Source organism: Pyrgilauda ruficollis, unplaced genomic scaffold, assembly GCF_017590135.1.
Source record: "Pyrgilauda ruficollis isolate IOZ18807 unplaced genomic scaffold, ASM1759013v1 scaffold146, whole genome shotgun sequence".
Classification (NCBI taxonomy): Eukaryota; Metazoa; Chordata; class Aves; order Passeriformes; family Passeridae; genus Pyrgilauda; species Pyrgilauda ruficollis.
In genome coordinates, this window is record NW_024513210.1 from 597,894 (window position 1) to 617,660 (window position 19,767).

The 19,767-nt window shown below is 38.1% G+C and overlaps 1 protein-coding gene across 1 annotated transcript in view; it reads left to right on the forward strand.

Annotated features, from left to right (window-relative positions):
• The window catches only part of TULP3 (TUB like protein 3), a 32,335-nt gene that overhangs the window by 6,653 nt on the left and 5,915 nt on the right, over positions 1–19,767 (forward strand). The window contains exons 2-8 of the mRNA XM_041460637.1: positions 6,526–6,577; positions 11,357–11,519; positions 13,428–13,604; positions 15,677–15,807; positions 17,576–17,773; positions 18,283–18,395; positions 18,775–18,889. Coding sequence (XP_041316571.1) covers positions 6,526–6,577; positions 11,357–11,519; positions 13,428–13,604; positions 15,677–15,807; positions 17,576–17,773; positions 18,283–18,395; positions 18,775–18,889 — 949 coding nt within the window. The remainder of the gene's footprint in view (positions 1–6,525; positions 6,578–11,356; positions 11,520–13,427; positions 13,605–15,676; positions 15,808–17,575; positions 17,774–18,282; positions 18,396–18,774; positions 18,890–19,767) is intronic.

The window sequence follows — 19,767 nt, forward strand, 5'->3', positions numbered from 1 at the left end:
CCGTTTTTTTCTTTAGGATCTTCTTTGAATTGTAAATTGTTCAGATAGTTGGTTTTCAATCAAGCTACTGGCAGGAATATGTAGTGGATTCAGGTATATTTTGAAATTAAGTAGGATATGCAGATCTCAGTGCTTGTCTCTAATTGCTCCCTTAATCCACACTGGTCTGAAGTTGAGTTTATTGCTTCCAAAATTAGGTGTTCATTCTTTCCATGTCATTGTTCTCATAATATATTCTAGATGAAAAACTTCTCAAACAAATTTTGTGAACACTTTCTCAAAACAGTATTCTATTGGCATTAGTGTTTTTGAGGTGCAGAGGGATCAAACTGATTTTACTTATTTCTATAAAAAAGGCAGATGCACTAAAACTTGCCTTTATTGAAGTATCACCTGCTTTAAAATAATTTAATGAAATGTTGATGCAACTTCAGCAGTGTCACTTAGAAATAGGTGTGGCATTTCATGGCTGACTTGCAGCAGATCAGTTTACTTTGGAAGACTTACTGGTTATTAATTATGAAGGAAAGAATATCCTGTGTTTGCCAGAAAACCCCACTCTTCTGCCTTGGGGAAGGTAGAAAAATTAGGTAACCTTCACTCTTATGGGTGGTATGCTATGCATTTTCCCAAAAATATGCAATTATAGCAGATGTCAGAACTCCACCCTTTTGTGGATTGGAAGGTGCATTACAGATAAATTTTGTTCCTCAACCAGTTTCCAGAGACAGTATTGCGATTTTTGTTGGAATCTATCTTTTGGAAGATAGGAATTGTTCTTTAACTAATGTTTTTTTCTACAGCTTCTGTTTTCTTTCATAGCTGTAGTTCAGATGAGAATAATCCACAGGAAAGTTTATTGGAGGGTTAAGAGTCAAAACACTTTCACACCGGCTGACTCAACATTTCTTACTGAAGTTGCTTTTACTTGCACTTCTACAGCTAAAAATAAAATCCAGTGGATGAAGATGTGGGACACAAGCCACATTCTTCTCATCCCCTGATTTTTAAGTTCTGGGAGTATTGCTCAGAGATATAAATGCTGCTACCACATTAATAAACTGTCCTGCAAAGGAAAAAGAAATTACATGAGCTCTGTAAGGCTCTTGATGAAAGCAGTCCTGTGTAGAGAGAGAAATGGAACACAAGATATTGGGAAACTGGGAAGATTTGTGGACAAAAATGGTGTTATTGTGCCTTGGAGCTCATTTGAAAGAAGTAGAGCAATGGAGACGACTGAAAATTTAAGGAGCTTGATTATTAATATATAGATTCATATTCCCACTGGTGTCTAAAGATTGTGTTTATTGAAAAGATTTCTATGTCAGACCAATACAAAAATATCAAGCTTTTTTGTAACAAGGCACAGTAAAGGCAAGATCCAGTTCCCTTTAAAATGATGTAGAAGTTTCTGCTGGACACTTGCCCTGAATCTCTCTGCCAAACTATGGACTATCTGAAACTTTAACACCTTCCCTAGAGCTGTGCACAAATAGGTAGTAATTCCTCAGTTTCTCTCACCAATAATTGAGTGCATGTACAGTGCTGGTACGTGCTGTAAAGATATTTAGGACAGTTCAAAGCCAAACAAGCTGTCTTTCCTTCTCTTGGGTCAGATTTTCATTTAAGGTTCATGTGGGGTTTGCTTCTGTCAGCTAGTTTGACCTTCCTCCTAAAAGAGGCAGCCAACCTTACTTTTTCTTTACCAAACCTTTAACTACTTGAATTGCAGGATAGATTTAGCTCACTGGGAAGCCTTTAAATCTGCAAGTCTTTGCTGCATGGTTTGTTTAGGAGGAGAAACTGAGTGTAGTATTTCTTCAGTGGAATATGAGGAATGTACATTTTATTGAATGCAGGGAAAACTATCATGGTGTTTTCCTTTGTTTGACATATTTCAAATCTGTCTTCCCAGTAAGTTCTCAGTCATGTAGAACATTTTGTCTCTATGGGGTGCTCTTTCCTGTTGCTTTTCTTACTTTCTCTGCTTATTGCCTCTTATTCACAGCAGCCAGTCAATTCCTTTCAAAACTGGTCCATGATCATGATAAAGACAAACTTTTTTTTTCTTTTTGCTTTCTTTTAACTTCAACAGTCAGTATATAAAGGGGATTTAATTGACATAACTTGAAAGAAGAATGCTTAGCTCCCAACTGGGATAACCACACCTGAAATAAGAGGTAAACCATAGCCTTAGTCTACAACAGCAACTTCTAACATAAAAATATTGTAGCTTGATTAAAATCTGTTGTTTTCTGTTGAAAAGCCATAGCTCCATGAGTTATCCAATGGTTAATTAGTCACAATGTTAAATAAAAAACGATTTGCAATCTGAATTTGTTTAGCTTCAGTTATTTATGTCTGGATTTTATTGTCTTGTGTGCCCTCAAATCCATGGAATCCAGTGGAGTGTATTGATTTTCTCTTGAATGAACTGTAGGATACAATCAAATCTTGCTAAGAGGTGCACTTTCCAGTCCTTGGTCAATTTGTTCAGCTTTCTCCTGAACTCTCTTCAATTCTTCAGTCCTTTCTCTTGTGTGGACCTTGGACAGAATGGAAGAACATTTTTGGGCTGGTGGATTGCTTTTATTTTCTACATTCCACTTTAATATCAGGGTTTTTCATTGTTCTCAGAGTTGGATTATACTGTGAGTTTGTGTTTGGCTGATTCAGTGGTAGTTATTGCCAAGTGCTTAGAACATAAGTATTTTGGTTGGTTTTTTTTTCAAGTACAGCATACTCAGGAACAAAGACAAGCTGCAATGTAAACAGGAGTATTACATGTGCTTATCCACAGTTTGTAATGCCAGAATTTCATTGATATTGAAAAATATGTCCATTCTGAAAGAGCTGTCAATAGATGTAGTGTCTTTTTTTGCAGAAAGGAAAATAAACCACACAAAAAGGAAGCTTCTGTTGCATATATGAATATCTGTTAAATAATTTGTGAGTTACATCTTCATTGTGGTTGTTTGCTATTCTGAAAATGGTTAGGAAAGACGAAATAGATTTATAATAAATTTGTTGCATATTCCTATTGCAACACTTTAATTTCTGATTATGAAATGAAAACCAGGCTGATTCTGATTTCAGTAGGAATTTGAGATGCTACCAGTTAAAAATAAAACTTTTTGCTCCATGTAAATTTGTGTCAAATCTGTGAACCCCTTTGCATCTTGCTATCTTCTTCCATGTTTTATTAAATATTGTTTAAGGTGCTTTCTCACTCTCATTTTTATTCTGTATTGTGCACTATCATTAGTCTTTCCTGGTATGTTCTGTTTTGGGTGACCTCTCCTTTCTCTGTGGCACGTGTCTTTTACCTGTCATGCAGCTGCAGTAGGATTGCAGGTGGATTCTGGTAAATGTAGCAGTTGTGTCTGTGGGCAGGATCTCATGTAGGCTGCTGTGCTGCAGTGGTTGGGAAGAGGACATTGATACAGACTGCTTGAAAACTTTCAGTTCTTATTTATCAAGGGTAAATGGGCAACTGGTTTGGTGGTAGGGGTTTTTTCCCCCTGTTTTTACTTGTGGTGTTGTAGCTATGGAAATTCTGCTTATTTTTCCTATTCCTGATGGATATTTAATTTTTCTTATTGCACATAAACCCTTCAAACAGCAAGGCAAAGGGCACAGTGGTTTGGTGTGGGCATGTCTGACGAGCACTGATGTGTGTTGTCAGTCCAGCTGAAGGAGGATTCCTGTTTGGAGCCTGCAGCTGGATTAGCACACCACTTACATTCCTTAGTGGTGAGATGTGGGAGTGACTCTGGCACAGCGTTTTCCTGGTAAAGTTTGTAATAACACCAACTCTGCTGTGGGGAGTAGAAAAAGGTTTGAAGTGTGGGGATATCTTTTTTGACTGGTTATTATGTTTTCATAATGACAAGTTCTAGAAGAAAGTTGCAGAAGCAGTAAAAAAATAGCGTGAAAGGGGTTTTTAAGCTAGTATTTATAGTGCTACATTGTCATGACTTTATTTTACTGCTTGTGTGAAACCTTGCACTTTAAAATAGTTGCTTTTGTTTTGTTTTGTCTGCAACTCGGCAATTTTGGTCTGTGTTTTAAAGTAAATTGTAAGAAAATACATCGCTATCTTTTTCCTTTTATTAAGCTCTGTGACCTGTTAGAATCTTTATGTTCAAGCATCAGTGAAGTGGCCAGAGTTGGGGCACTGTGTATTCTGTGTTATGCTCCTGTTATATTATGTAACTTCAGTCTCGGTAGGAAATAATTTTAACATATCATGTAAATAATTTTCACTGAAGATTTCCACAAGGCATGTATGCGAGTCCTGCTATTTCAGCACTTTGTCATTTTCCAGGTAGAAAAGAAACCTTGTAAACTTATTTCCTAAAGTGGTAGTGTTTATTTCTTCTGTTTTTTTAAAGAAGACACTCAAATTGCTTGGGGATACATTTTCTGCTAGGAAAAGCAGCAAAACCATAGATAACAGCTTGTATCTACACAGGACACCCTTGTGTCCATCAGAACGTGTCTGTAAGTCTGCTGTTGATCCCAGGTGTGTAGATTGCTTTATAACAAACTCTCATCTGCAGTTAACAAATGTCATCAAGTTCTTAAGTCAGGAGATGTATGAGAAGAAAAGGACTCCTCTTCCCACTCCCTTTTGTGTGTGTTGTTTTTTTTTTTTTTTTTTTTTTTTTTTCTCCCTTTTGTGTGGGTTTTTTTTTGTTGTTGTTGTTTTTTTTTTTTTTTGTCATGAATATTTTAAGTGGAACTTTCAGTTGTTTTTCAGACTTTGCTAAAGATGGCCTGTTCCATCACCTATGCTATAAATAATAAGCATGTCACCTTTTATGCTGAAGTTTTGTGTGACAATTGTTGTGTATTGTGCTGCACTCAGTAGATGTGCTTCTGCTTGTTTCTTTCTTAAGTGGCATTTTTCTTTCTTTCTTGTGGTTATTTTCAAGAGAAGATGACTGTTTTACTGTAACTGTTGCTTTGGGGATACACAGCTCTCCATCCCTATTCAAGAAAGACACTAATTTTTCCAGGCCCTCCACTCCTTCAGAACCCAAGACACTGTGTATTACAGGTCCATGTGAGGAGTAACATCAATTTTTAGAAACAAAATGTTTTCAAGGTCTTAGACCTGTTGTGTGATACTTCAAATTCATAGGGGGAAAAAACAGTATAGAAATAAGGAAAACTGTGGAGTAAAAAAGCAATGGCAGTCTTAACTTGCTTTAAAGCACTACTTGTTCAAAAGTCAGTATCAACTGTAGAGTATACAAGTTGTCATATATGGTATGTGTATACAGAACTCTTTTTCTGCATATTTCAACCTTCCAGAGGTAGTTTGTCTTTGTCATCTGCTTGCTTGAAGTTGAGTCAAATGTGGACAGAATCTGTGTTTACTGGGGTAGTTTGTCTTTATTTGTCATCTGCTTGCTTGAAGTTGAGTCAAATGTGGATTTGTCAGGGGTTAAGGGGACCCAGGCTTTTCTTCTCTCCTTAGCTCTGTGTGCTGTATTCCAATTTCCATGGCATGTGTTTTGCAGAAACCCCAGCTCTGCTCTCTCTCTATCTCTGGTTTTCCTTGTTAGGGTTGTATTCAGCACTGGCTGCCAGCTTGTGACTTCACATCATTGGACACTTATGGATACCTAGACCAGACAGAGAATTTCCTGTTTAAATTGAAATTGTGGCTTGCCCTGCTTTTCTGCATGCTATTAATAAAATATATAATGTTTGTCTGTTTCCCACATTAAGTACCTTCTTCCTGATTCCTTCTTACTTCCAGAGAGGTCTTTGTCAAAACTGTGTTGAAGGAAAGCGCACAACTGTGATCAGCAGACTATGTGCTTAATAGTCAATTAACTTTTCCCCTTTGTGGGGTTAACTGCTCTAAATTGCATTTTATGGAATAATTCACTATCATACAAAAGGAAATGGGAAGTCTATATGGAACACAACTTGGAACAAAAAATCAGAGTTCTTATGAAAGTTATCTACGAAATACTGAAATAGGGAAATAATTCTTTTTTTACCTTTAGGAATTAATGTCAGATGTTGCAAACACAGATTCTCTCAGGTATTAACTGTAGTTAACTGAACATCTGTCGGGAAGAGAAAATGATGTAGGTTTGACTCCAAGACAACACTGAATTCATTTGGAATCGGGTATCCTGTGAAGGAGCAGGGACTTTACAGAATTGATCTGAACTGTGTTAAGCCTTCAGGTGTAAACTGTCTCTTAGCCCCACCTCAAAAGAAGTTTGTAATCCATCTACCAGTAATGAAGCCTTTGGTGCTTTCCAAGTCTTTCCAGAAAGGTTTAGTAAGGGGACTAAACCAGAGTTCAGTCTTATTTATGACAGAATATGATGTTTTGTTTTTAATACCTCGTGTCTTGGTCTTCATGTGAGATGGAAGTAATGTCTAACAGTCATTTTTAAGTCTTGATAATGAAGCTGTTGTCTGAAAATATCCTATGTCCTTGTAATGTGAACTGTTTAATAGCAATAATTAATTGATTTGTTTATTTTGCTTTTCCAGCATCTTTGAGGATGAAAGCATGAAACTACGACAGCTGAAACTGCAGAATCAGGTAAATGATAGTGCTGAAGCTGGTAAAAATAAGTACAGAAAATCAAATCTAAAGACTTGAGAAATGGCGTTGAAGTGCTAAAAATGGTTGGTCTAATGAACTTCAAAGATTTTCATGATTTTCATTAGTTCAAGTCAACCTTGCCATGGCTTGTAGATTTGGTGTGTTTGATAAATGTATTTTTCATATGTTCTCTTATTTCATTGGGATTGAGTCACTAGAGAGCAGGAATAAATCAAAAGATGGGAAGACTGCAGGGAATTATCCGTTTTAGGCATCAAAGGAATGGTTTCGCTCACCCATAGAACAATCTCTTTAACACTGCTGTTGAGAAGGATTTCCAGCCTGTTCTGACCTTTTTTTGTTTCCTACAGTGAAAATATTTACAGTCAGGCATGGGTCAATTATTAGGCTATAGGTCTCAGTTTCTGAAGTACAGTTTGCTGGATGCTTACATTACCATAGTCTTCAAAGCAATGAAGTATCCACCCTTAATATTCTTTCTCTGTGAAATTTCAAATGCTTGTAAATAGATTAGACAATGTGAGACTCATGATTCTCTAGCTGGCCATTTCACGTGGACCACAGATCACTGTCTTGAATTAAACTCATCTTGTTCAAATTAAAGTATGGGTTTTAGGGAGGCATTTTCTCAGCTAGGATCTTTTAAGTCCAGACACAACAGTCTTCAGGGAGCTGTTGCAGTGTGTAATAATCCTCTTTACCAGAACCTGGTTATTATTTCTCGTCTGAGTTTGCTAGGCTTTGACTTCAGGCACTGAATTTATTACCAACATTATTGCGTCTATACAGGCATTTATCTAAAACACTTCAGAGTCAAGAGGTAAAATTTATCTTTGGTCATATTTGTGGAAGCTGCAATAGTCCTTTATCTGTAGACTATCAAGTGACACTGTTTAAAGTAAACAATTTATTTAAAAATAGAATTAATTCAAATAAGCTATAAAAGAGCATTTAGTGCAAATGCCATTTGGTAAGAAGTTCCAAAACTAAGGGTGGTCTACTGCTTGGTGATGAACCTCAGGGTCTGGCTTAGAACTGGTCTTGGGTCATAAACTGGTAATAATCACTGTCTCCTTATGCTGGGTACAGTGATTTGCTTAGTATCAGGCCTTGCCAGTCAGGCCTTGCCATATTCCTCCAAAAAAACCTGCTGGGCTGGATGGAATTCCGTCAGAGCAGCTGTCAGTTGCACCAAGAAGAGGCCAGTTTAAATAATTTGTTTCCTTTTGCAAATTTGTTTCTATCTTTCTTGGATTTGTTTGGGATTGCAATCATCTGCAAAATAAACAGCTAGAAAATGTCACTAAATATATTTTAACTCCTTGCCCTTCACAAATGAGATTTCTTGAGAAGTGCTAACAATCTCTAATTTAGGATTTTAGAATTAGGTTTTGGATATTAATTTTAAAGTCTACTTTTACATGAATAGTACTATGCCTTCTGAAGAAACAAAGGTCAATGGGAAATCACTACCAAATATTATGGACTTGCTGCTGGTTGTAACTGATGCCTTGCTTGATTAATTTGTCATAAACAATTATAGGAATTAGAATTTAAAAAATGCAAAATGTTTTAATCCAGCAGGATCATATATAGAATCTCTGGTCATACAGAAAATCTGGAATAAGCCATAGCAGAGACATGCCTGTCCATCCATCTTTATGATGGGTTTGGAAACCCTGTAATTGCAGTAAAATATTATTTATAACTGTGCATGACATCAAGTTCCATCTGTGGGCCAGCTCTGCCTGCCAGGATGCTTTTTTCTCCTGGACTACTGCCTTTTCCTTGAGGCAAGAGCATGTGGTTGCTCGGGCAGTGCTTATTTCCTCATTAGTAGGAGATTTTTGAGTCTTCTTAGGCATCTGCAGCTCCAAGTGCAATGCTGCCATCTCCCTGTGCAGCGGCAGCACGAAGCCTGGCATGTTTCTGCATGCACCTGGTGTGGTGCATTGCTCTTGACGTGGAGTTTCACTGATGCCACCATCGCTGCCATTGTCACCGCTGCCCCAGCGTGAGCTAAGGGGCAGCTGGAAGAGGAGAGGATGTTCCCTAAGTAGGATCCATCCTGCATGGCCTTCTAGGGTTAGGACTGTACCAACCAATAAGTAACACAGGATTGCACCTTCAAGGCTGGAGTAGTTGGAACTTTCCTGTATATCAGCTTCCTGCCATCACAGCTGGAGAAAGAGAATGCTAAACTAGTTGTCTTAATAGTACACTAGATATTCTCATGTGACTTCTTGGAAGCTCATTTGAACAGGAGTTGGTGGTTTGTGATCCTCTAGTCATCCTATACTCTGATGTTATGGTTTTCTAAGGTGTTTCTGGAAGTATTTAATTCATGGAGTGCACAAAATGCCAAGCAAATAGTGATAATTAGTATCTGTTATTTATTTAATGGGTTGTGTGTTCCGGTGTCCTGTTCGTGAGCTATCTACGTTTTATGTAGTGATATTACATGAATTTTTACTGTAACACAGAGCTGAAGGAAAAGGCTAATTAGTAGACAAAAAGAAACAAAATACCCGTTTCCTTTTTCTGCTTCCTTAGTGGAATACGGCCGGGAATACGGGGTAGTGAAGGGCAGGCTGCTCTGCCACCGTATGGAGAGAAAATGAACTACTGTTTGCTGTCCTGACAGTGGATTTGCACATATTTTTTCCATCTCAGTATGCAAAGTGGTAAAGAGAAGCCTCTTTTAAAAAATTAAATTACCATCAAGTTTTGTCACTTTTGTTTATCCTGTGATTCTTGCAAGAAAGGAAGATCACTCACATCTACCAGCAGTAAACTGTTTTAATATAAGCTGATCCTGTTGGATTGGTGAGTCCAAGAAACCCTTTGATATAACACAGTGTATAAGAATAATAATTAAAATTTAGACTGGCGAGCAGTGAAATGTTTAAAAAAAGCTTATCTAATAGAATGATCCACTAAATAACTCTTGAAATTACTATATCCCGTGTTGATCCCAAATTCAGTTTTGCATTCTAACAGTAGTTGTATATTTTCTTACTTTCTTACTGCCTTTAGGTTGTGTCTGTTTTGCTGGGTGTTTTTTATTGAGCTTTGTTAGTTTGTTTTTTTTCTTGCCTAATTGTCAGGTAGAGAAGCCTTGATAACAATTTTTCTCAAATCCTTATTCGGAGTATAATGCTCCTTTCTCCTTTGGAGAATTATAAACTATCATGACTTTTTTTACTTTTCCTCAGCTTTAATTTAAAAAAGGAACAAGCAACACAAACCAATGTAAATTCTTCTGAAAGGTCTGACTACCTTCCTAGAAAACACATCTGTATTTAGCAATTTCTGAGAATTTGACTTTACTGCTTATTTTTCTTTTCTTATTCTAGACAAATGGGATAATCTCTTTGGAATTCTGTGTAATTTTTGCTCTGCAGGATAATCTTTGTAAATAATTCTGCAGTAGAAAACACTACTGTACTGCAGTCCAGTCTTCAAAGGACAATTTGGAGTTTAAATAAAAAAAGTAATTTTGTTTCAAGGTATTTGTGTTTGTTTGTTTGTTGTATTTGAGGTTTTGTATATTTGCTTTTGTTTGGGTTGTGGGTGGTTGGGTTTTTGGTTTTTTGTTTTTGTTTTTTTTTTTCTTTTACATAAGTGAAAAAAACAAAACAGACAGAAAAAAGAATCAAGGGCTGAGTTATGTTGAATTCCTCAGGGACAGGTTGCCTGAGAAACTAATCTCAGTTGAGATAAAAAGGCTAATAGCAGAGGGAAAACCAACAACAGAAAAAGAATAATGGGAGAGAAAAGGGCTCCAAAAATATCTTTGTCTCATGTGGATTGTACTGTTGGTACTGATGAATTGTTTACCTGGTAGTGCATTGAGACTAAAAATAATTTGATGGAGAAATGGTTTCTGTCATCAAAAACAATTTTCAGGGGTGTTCAGGTACCTAAGAGACACAAACTGCATCTACCGTAAGGGGCTTGCACATTAGTTGCATAATGGTGCAGAATATTAGAATATTATTTTTCCTTCTTCATACATCACCTGTATTTTTAAGGACTAAACAGGTCTATCTGAAATGGCAACATGTCCCTTTTTGCCTTGATTTAAGTCTAGAAGTTGTTTCTGTTCTTGTTCAGTAGGAAATCTTAAGTATCAAATGTATATGTATCTTGGAGAAATAATGTTTTCAATTTTAGCATTTGGGCTTAGCAGTCTTTCCTTTCAGTCCTGAACTATATGGAAAAATTTTGCAAGGTAGATAAAATTTCTTTTTAGTTGGTCGTTTCTATTTTAGTTACTGTTATTTATTTATTTATTTATCTCCCACCTTAAGTCTCTTTCTGTATCTCTCAACATTGGTTTCTAGGAACTATTTGCTTTAAGTTTTCCTGATTAGGTGATCACTTTTGAGATAAAAACCTTTTCCTTTCCAATTCCTGACTTTCATACTGGATTATGGATGACTGCTGAAACTGTCTATTTGTGTTAAGGATTGCTGCAATTGAGACTGGGTGAAAGGATTTAACTGGTAGTCTCAAGACAGGTAAGAAAATAAGGAGGTGTCCATGTCAACCTCTCGTGGAGAATCAAAGTCAGTATCTCACTCCAAAACCATGGTGATATCTGTGTGTAGGATTTTTGTAAGAGCTTGTGAGAATATTTCAGGTTTATTTGACATTCTGATCAGAGACATGTCATTGCCAGTGGCTGAGGCATGGATTCTGCCTCTTTAGATGTGGTTACTCATCTGTTTCCTGTTTTTCTTTATTCCACAGAGAGCCCTTCTAGAGAAGAAGCAGAGGAAGAAACGTCTCGATCCGTTGATGGTGCAGCCAAATCCTGAGGCCAAGCCACGCAGGTCAAAGCCCAAAGGGTGCGAGGAGCAGACTCCTTTAGTAGAAACTCCTACCCCTGTCCACAGTGATGTTGTTTTACATGGTAAATAATCAACCTGATTGCAACAGGGTCCTCCAAAATCCCAGTGCATGCATTATGTCACAGATGGGTGCTTACATTGCTGTGGTGGAGGTCAAGTGATAAGAATGATTACATACTTTTCTATATACAAAAGTTGAATTGTAATACAGTATGGTTGAGCAATACTAAACTGTGAAAGCAAGCAAAAACCTCACCTTGACTTTGGTGACAGCTGTAAATCTTCATGTGCCCTTGAGTAATCTCTCCCTTGGGTTAGGCTAGAAGAACTGTAGAAATGGGCTGGCAACTTCTTTAAAGGTGGGGACATACAAATTCAAAGTAAAAAAATCTTCTAAAGCTGTAAGATAAAGAAAATAATTCAGTAGTGACTGCTAGTATGGTGTTTCCTTATGGTGTCATGGCATACTCCACCTCAAGATTGAATATGACTGAATGATAAAGTGGAAAAAGCAAACAAAAAGTGTTGTGAACACTGTGTTAGGCTCTTGATGGTTTTTACCTCATCTGTTGTTTTTTGTGGGCTTCATTCAGACAACTGAAACATTACAGGTTATAGTGGTCCACAAAGTCACAAGCACAAAGTGCTATCAGGGCCAAAGGCAATGACTTGGTGGCCTCAAAACATTGCATAAAAATAGTGACCATTATTTTAGGAGTGAAAAGAAATGCAATAGTGAGAGCCTTAAGCCTCCCATATCACAAGGAGATAAAAAGAGCAGCAATGAAATCCTTACATTCTAGTGGAAGTGTCAGGAAGTTGTTTATGAGAGCCAGGATCCCATCTGCCTTTTAAGAAAGTAATGGGAAACATTCTAAGGCTTTGAGATGTGTGCTATTGCAGGGTGTTATAATACAGGCCTTGTATTGATAGCAAATTAATATGCACAGTAGAATTTTAAACCTCCAAACAAGAGGTGTTACCTGCCTTGAAGATGACAGTTGGAACTATGTTATCCCTTCTCTCTTGAATATTTTTCTTGTTCTCCAGATGCCTTTCAGGATCATAGGATGGGAAGGAAAGTGGTGATGTTTGTGGTAGCATTTATGTGTTTAAAATCAGGTGTAAGAAAGCTTCTATTAAAAGGCCCTTTCAAGTCAAGAAGAGAATGAGAGATAAGATAGGTATAACTCTTAAGGTAGAAGTCTTCAGTAAGGCTCAAATGAAAACAAAACTGCTCATTCACTACCTTTCATAGTTCTGAGGCTTCCTCAGTGCAAGCAAGTCCTGGTAAGAAGTGATAACAGCAGTAAGCATGTCAGAAATACAATGCCTAGATAAAGCAGTAGAGTTTTAAGAAGGAAAACTGTGGAAAAACAAAAAATCCAAAGCTAGAACTACACTTAGGTGTTGTGTGCTACATATTATGTGTTATGCCAGACCCTGACATCAAGATGCTTCCACCAATTGGGAAGTGTGGTACACGACTGTGTTGTATGGTTTAAACATGGAAATTTCTAACAGAGATAGAGGGTTTTTTTCTGTCTATGGCTGTGGATACTTTTATCAAATTGATTTGTGGTGTTCACTGTAGAGTACTCACTGGCATAGGAGCAAACAAACAACATGAAGGGAAAGAAAATAAGGGAGGTGTCTGCAAATAAATTGAAAACTATCAATGTGCATGACAAATACAACTTGTTTTAATTGCTTAAGCCCTTGTAAAAATGTTAATACAATCACTATATTTAAATAGGGAGAAACTGATAACTGATATGTTTAAAGTAATAGGCAGTCTGTACCAGTCAGGCCTGACTCCTCCCAAGCCTTCTGAAAAATATTGAAAAAGTATGTTTCAGTACCTTGAAGAGATGCTAGAGGAAGGGAAGATGAAAAGAGCCACCATCCTGGGATGCACCTTTGGCCATAAAAAAATAGACTTTGGAATTTTGTTTCATTTTGGCCTGCAGGCATTGATGGACCAGCTGCTTTCCTGAAATCAGAAGTGCAGGATTTGGGGACCAAGCTCCAAACTCTGTCTGTTGGATCTACCAAACCAGAAGACAATGCAGATAAGGAAAATGATGGAGAGGCTGTAACAGACACAGCAAGCAAGCCAGATCTGCAAGAAATATTACAGAAACGAGGTAAGAGTTAATAATGGGTAAATGTCTTTTTTGGGGCTCTTCTACTTTTATAACTTTATTTCAGTGGCATTAAAAAATGAGGAATCATGAAACAAATGTCTGTAGGATATCACTTTTAAAAGAGCTACTAGATTCTACAGCATGTGGAAGTGTGGTGCTGCAGTTCCTTTTCCTCATATTATTTGAACCATACCAGTTATATTTTAAGTGTTTCTCAGTGTACTGTATAATTTCTGATCTTTCCAAGGAAATTGCTGACAAAATGCTATACCGCATTTTGCTAAAGTCTGGGATGTTTTTATTCCAGATATGTTTTGTCTTGATAAGGTGCTTAAATATTTTCACAACAGCAGGACCCTTCAGTAAATGCCATGATTTAACTCTTTAGGAGACTAACAGGAAAGGTGTTTTTTTCTGAGTCAGAGGCTGACACAGTCAGTGGTTTTCAAGTTATATGTTCAACAGTTATATCCCATTGAGTAATTTCCTAGTGGAGTATCAAGCTCTGTCTGCCAAGTATCTTAAGTTGCTGCCAGTACTACAGGAAACCTTTTTTTTTTGTTGCATGCAGCCTAAGCACTTTGCAGTAAAATAATGGCTAGTGTTTAATTTAGTATACAGCTTGTTTTTATTTTGCAGAGCTTGTCTCCCAGAATGTTTCCAGTACACTGCAGGTATTGAGGTACTACCAGCACTATCACATACAGAGATATTGTCATCCAGTTTTCAGATGGCACAGCTGCTTACCCACAGATAGCAACATTACACAAGAGTTAGAAAAGGAAAGAGGAGAGAACATCCAGTAACTTCAGGGGAAATTAGTGGAGGTAGAATATAAACAGTGAATTTTGAAATTGGCTGGAGTACCAGGGTGAACGCCTTTCCTCTTCCCAAATGTCCCTTGGGAAGTTTACTGACAGGTTGTTAAGACTGGATTTTTCTGTTTTATCTGAGACTTCAGCAGTGCCCCTTTGCAGTGCCATGTCAGTGCATTGTTATAATATATGTTCTCAGAAAATAATTCAGTTAAGCAGGTTATATTCACTGTCTGTAATGCTTTAGATAAATTTCCATTCTACAGCCAAATTAAAAGAATCACAGAATAAAATCTCGGATGCACAGAATGAATTTGGTTGGAAAAGACATTTGAGGTCATTGAGTCCAACCTATGACCTAACACCACTTTGTCACCTAGACAATGGCACCTAAGTACCACATCCAGTCTTCCCTTAAACACCTCCAGGGGCAGTGACTCCACCACCTCCCTGGGCAGCTCTTTCCAACTCCCAGACACCCTTTCTGTGAATTTCTTCCTAATGACCAATTGATGATGCAGTTCCAAGTGGAAGGACACACACCAACTAGTGATGTGTACCAAACCTCTTCATAAATGTCTTTATGCAGAGTTATTTTAGTTATATACCCTCAGTCATCTCTACATGAGTGTGCTTAGGTTAAGATTAAATAAATCCTGAAACTTCTCAATCTGTTCTTCAGTTTTAGAAATCAAATCATTATTAGTATTTATGGAGCTGAGTTTTTGGTACTGATGTGAGAACAGGAGGGGCACTTACTGAAAAATTGACATACTCTGTTTCAGCATGTGTAAGACTGAGGGAAATAGTAAAGGATGTAAACTCTACGGAGTTCAATTTATGGGATAGGTGTCAGCATATTGATCTGGATTTCCTTTTATTGTTGTTATTCTTAAGACATGGAGGACTTTTCTGCATGAAAATATGCAAAATTAATTCAATGACAACATAAACTAAGCAATATGTTATGTCCTGGAATATCAAGTAAAATCCATATTAATGAAGGCCTCACAGCTGCTTAATCATCTGCACAGTGACTGCTACAAAATATCAGTAGGAATTGGAATCACAAAGCTCAGGAAGAGATACAGCACATGAAGAAAATCAGCAGTTGAAACAGAAATTAAGAATCAGTAGTTAAAAAACCAGAAGTTAAGAATTTGAATAAGTATTCAAGAGTCATATATGAATTAGTGATGCCATGAACTCGTGACACCTTCTTTCAGAGATTACATGCTTAATCCTGTATTCTGACAGGAATTTCAGGCAGTTTGAATTTTGATGAGGAGGACACAGAAGAGGAAGAAGCTAGTAAGAGACCAGTATCTCATTCACCATACCCTGAATCTGAGAGGCCTAGTTCTGCATCCAGCGAGAAGTCTTTTGCAGTAAGTGTCTTGAAATCAATTTTTTGTAAGCACTGGGCACTTGCCTGATTTAGTGATAACCCCTGGAGCACTGGGTTAAAGTACAGCAGCTGCAAGTACAGTAGCCAGCAATATTATTCCCTGAAAGCAGAGTAAGGTCAAGATCGTCAGGCTATCTGACTGAAGGGACACTGAGTTAAACATAAAGACTTAGCAACATCAGAGGAACAATTGTGGGTGGAGGATCCCAGGGAGCCTAATCAGAGAATATGGGAACACAGTGAGTCAGCACCATCACCCCTAAAGGAGACAGACTGGGCCATTGTCTCTGCAAAATTCACCAAAATGACTCAGAGAAGCTCTGAAATGCCATGCAAATATAGGAGGGATTTCTTCCTGAAGGTTTGTAGCATTTATTGTGAGATACAAAGAGAAACAGAATTCTGGAATGGAACAGAGAATGCTGGGATTGGACAAAGATCATATGGGATGTTTGGGGGAAGAAACTAAAGAGGGAAAAGAAGGGTATCAAGGTGGATCAGGGAGTAATAAGCATGGAAAGACAGGGATTAAAGGGGATAAAAGGCATCAGATGTGTGTAAACAACTACAGAACAGTATTATTGTCTGCCTAAGCCTTGTGCCTTGATTACTTCAGCATGTCTCACTCTCTTCTGAAACTCCACTTCTATTTCTCATGTGAATGTGTGTGTGTGATATACATACACACATACATACATATGTTGGCAAATTATGTGCTGGGCTCGCCAGTGAGTTGGAAGAGACCAGCATCAGGAAGACACAGGGTCTGAGATAGCTCAGACCAGATAAAGACCATGGGGTTTGAGCATGGATGCTGGACACCCTTCAAAGTCCATGCTGTGGGAGACCCACCTGAGTGTATTTGTGAGGTGGCTGTGTATGATGCCCTGCAATAGTAGTGCAAGAGGTCTGGGTGTCAGCTTCTTGGGAGACTGGGCTGTGGGTCCAAAGTGCTGGAGATACAGGCTGGTGGGTGCTGGAGGGGGGAAGGGGTGAGACCCTCCAGTGAATTTCAAATCTATGTATGTGTGTCTGTGCTATTCACTCAGGTTTCTTACTGGCTGTAGCTGGGAATGGGGATAAACCTTCAACTTCATCTTGAAGGCCCAGTCAAAGAGGAATCTCTTGGGTGCTACAATTCACAGGATTCAGCTACCTCTAAAAAAAAATATTTTATTGACCTCTACCAGACTTCCATTACAATTTTAATTCCTTTGATTACTCTGTGCATCCTTACTATACACATTGTTCTAAGGCTCTTCCAACCTTTACTTGATATGGTTCCACCAGCAGCTTACTCCATTTCTACTATTGTTCTGTACCAACATAATCTCAGCACTCATTTCAGTCACAAAATCCCAGCCCTTCTTACTGCAGCATCCATCAGTCCTGCTTTATCGTACTCTTTTATCTTCCATAGCGTTTGAAGTTCTAAAAGCAAAGAGGTCCTTTGCTTAGAATATTTACAGCATCTCATCCTATTTCTCCCTTTCCAGCAAATCACTCATGTCTGCTTAATGGGTACTTTTTCTCCCTTTTTTTCCCCTTGGAGACCTAGTCTTTCCTCAGAGTAAAACCTTCAGCTGCTTTCTTCTGAGGAAACACAGGTGATATCTTGTTTAACCTTCCTTTCCCCTGTATCTTCTGGAGACATGATATCTTATGTTTCAACAAAGCACTATTTTCTTATGGAACACCAGAGTCTCTGATCTGATATTAATATGCTAATATGATGCTTCTTCCCATAGGAAACAGGTGCTTCCTGTAGTCCATCCCCTCAGGCAGATGCACAGCTGGGAGAAGTAGAGAACTTGGAGGATTTTGCATTGCGCCCTGCACCCCGTGGAATTAGTGTCAAGTGTCGAATCACTAGAGATAAAAAGGGAATGGACCGTGGGCTCTTCCCTACTTACTACATGCATCTGGAAAGAGATGACAACAAAAAGGTATTGGAAGCAGCACAAATTATCTTGGCTATTGTACTCCTACCAAAAAATATTTTTGGTGCAACAGAGTTTTTGGTAGGAAACCAGTAGCTGAGGACAGCCATCATGCAGATGAGAACAGGATATATTTGGCCAAGGTACTAAGGAGGGAATTAGCATGTAATTGGGATTGCATCATTGTTTAAAAGCCATAATACTGTGAAAGATGAAATTGAAAAAGAATAAAAATGTTGAGTGTTAAAAAAGAGCAGGAAGACTGAGTTGCTCCAGAAGAAAAGGAGGGAAGACTAGAAAGGACAGGTTCATTAAATCTAGACTGCCAAGTGAGCTGATGGAGGGATAGGATTTAAGTCTGTGCACTTTGGAAGAGAACAAAATTGTGGACACAGTAATACTAGCACAAAACAAATGAGGGAGTGCATACAGGAAATGGAGAGATAACAATTTGGATAGCAATGCCTCTGCATTCTTATGAAGCACCAGTCTTGATCGAAGTTTTGTTTTTCCAGACATTCCTTCTTGCAGGGAGAAAAAGAAAGAAGAGCAAAACATCCAATTACCTCATATCAGTTGATCCAACTGATTTATCTCGGAAAGGGGAAAGTTTCATTGGAAAACTCAGGTGAGAACCACAGATTAAAACTATAGACAGTTGAGATAGGATTTTAATTGAGTTATGGTTATGACTGGCAATCTGGTTTAAATTCTGAGAGAATGAACTTGCATTGTTCTGCTCCATGTAATCTGTATTCACTTGGATTGGCAGCCTTCTTCAGCATTACCATTCACTGTGGCAACTCAGAAGAAATTGTCTAGATGCTTCTCCAGGATAGGTTACAGGCTCACATGGGCACATCATAGAAGCTCCTTACTGAGCTGGCAGCAGGAAGATTCAGATGGCAGGAGATGTGTGTTTTCGCTGTGTTGTACAAATACTTTCAGAAGATGACAAAACTTTCTACTGATGCCTCTTTCTGTGTTTTTCCATAACCTGACATTAGGTCAAACCTCATGGGAACCAAATTTACAGTTTATGACCATGGTGTTAACCCAGTCAAGGCACAAAGTCTAGTGGAAAAGGCTCATACAAGACAGGAGCTTGCAGCTATTTGTTATGTAAGTACTGCCTCTCCCTTTGTGCCCCTTTCTTTGTGCCTGGTTACCGAGGAAACACAGCTTGCAAAATCGTGCTGCTGCCAGCCTCCTCCACTTAACTTTGGAACCAAGTGACCAATTTCAACCAGATACAACAAGAGGCAGAGGCCTCACAGATAAATTCTTAACAGTTTAATGAAAAAAAAAACCAACAAAACAATGTCAGGAGTGGGAGAAACATCTAAACAAATATCCTTATGACCTTCTTATCTGGCCAGTTCAGTGTGTGGCCAGTCACACATGCTTTACATGGAGCCAGCCACAGAATGAACTGCCTCTGGCCCAGCTGGTATCTGGTAGACCCTGAGAAGGAACTGGAAGTACCCTGTGAAACATAATTAGTTTTTGCAGAAGCAAAGGCATTTTGAGGTATAGGAGGGAGCTGGTATTCTTTCAGTAGCAGCTTCTTGGTGGTAAGGATGTGTTTCCAAGATAAATAGTGATTCACTCTAGCTCTGTTTTAGAGTTCTTCTGCTCTTGTGAATCATCTCAGTATAGGATTCAGAGTAAGGAGGCACTTGTGGAGACTACAGAATTACATAAGAGTTCTCATGTCACATTATTTTGTATTCCAGTCCTACAGTTTGAGTAAAATTTGAGGTTCTCTACGAAACAGTTGCTGTGAAGTGTAAGGATTTTTATTTTTCTCACAGGTGTTTTTACTTTTCTTACAGAAGCTTAAAGATACATTAGCCTACTGGAGCAGTGTCTTGATTGTTTGCTTTTGCCCTTCATCTTAAGGGCACTTGGGAATAAATTGATGTGATAATTCCAGTACTAGCCTGTTGACAGAAGTATTACTAGATATTTTCTTTGTACATAGTATTCAGTTCCCTACC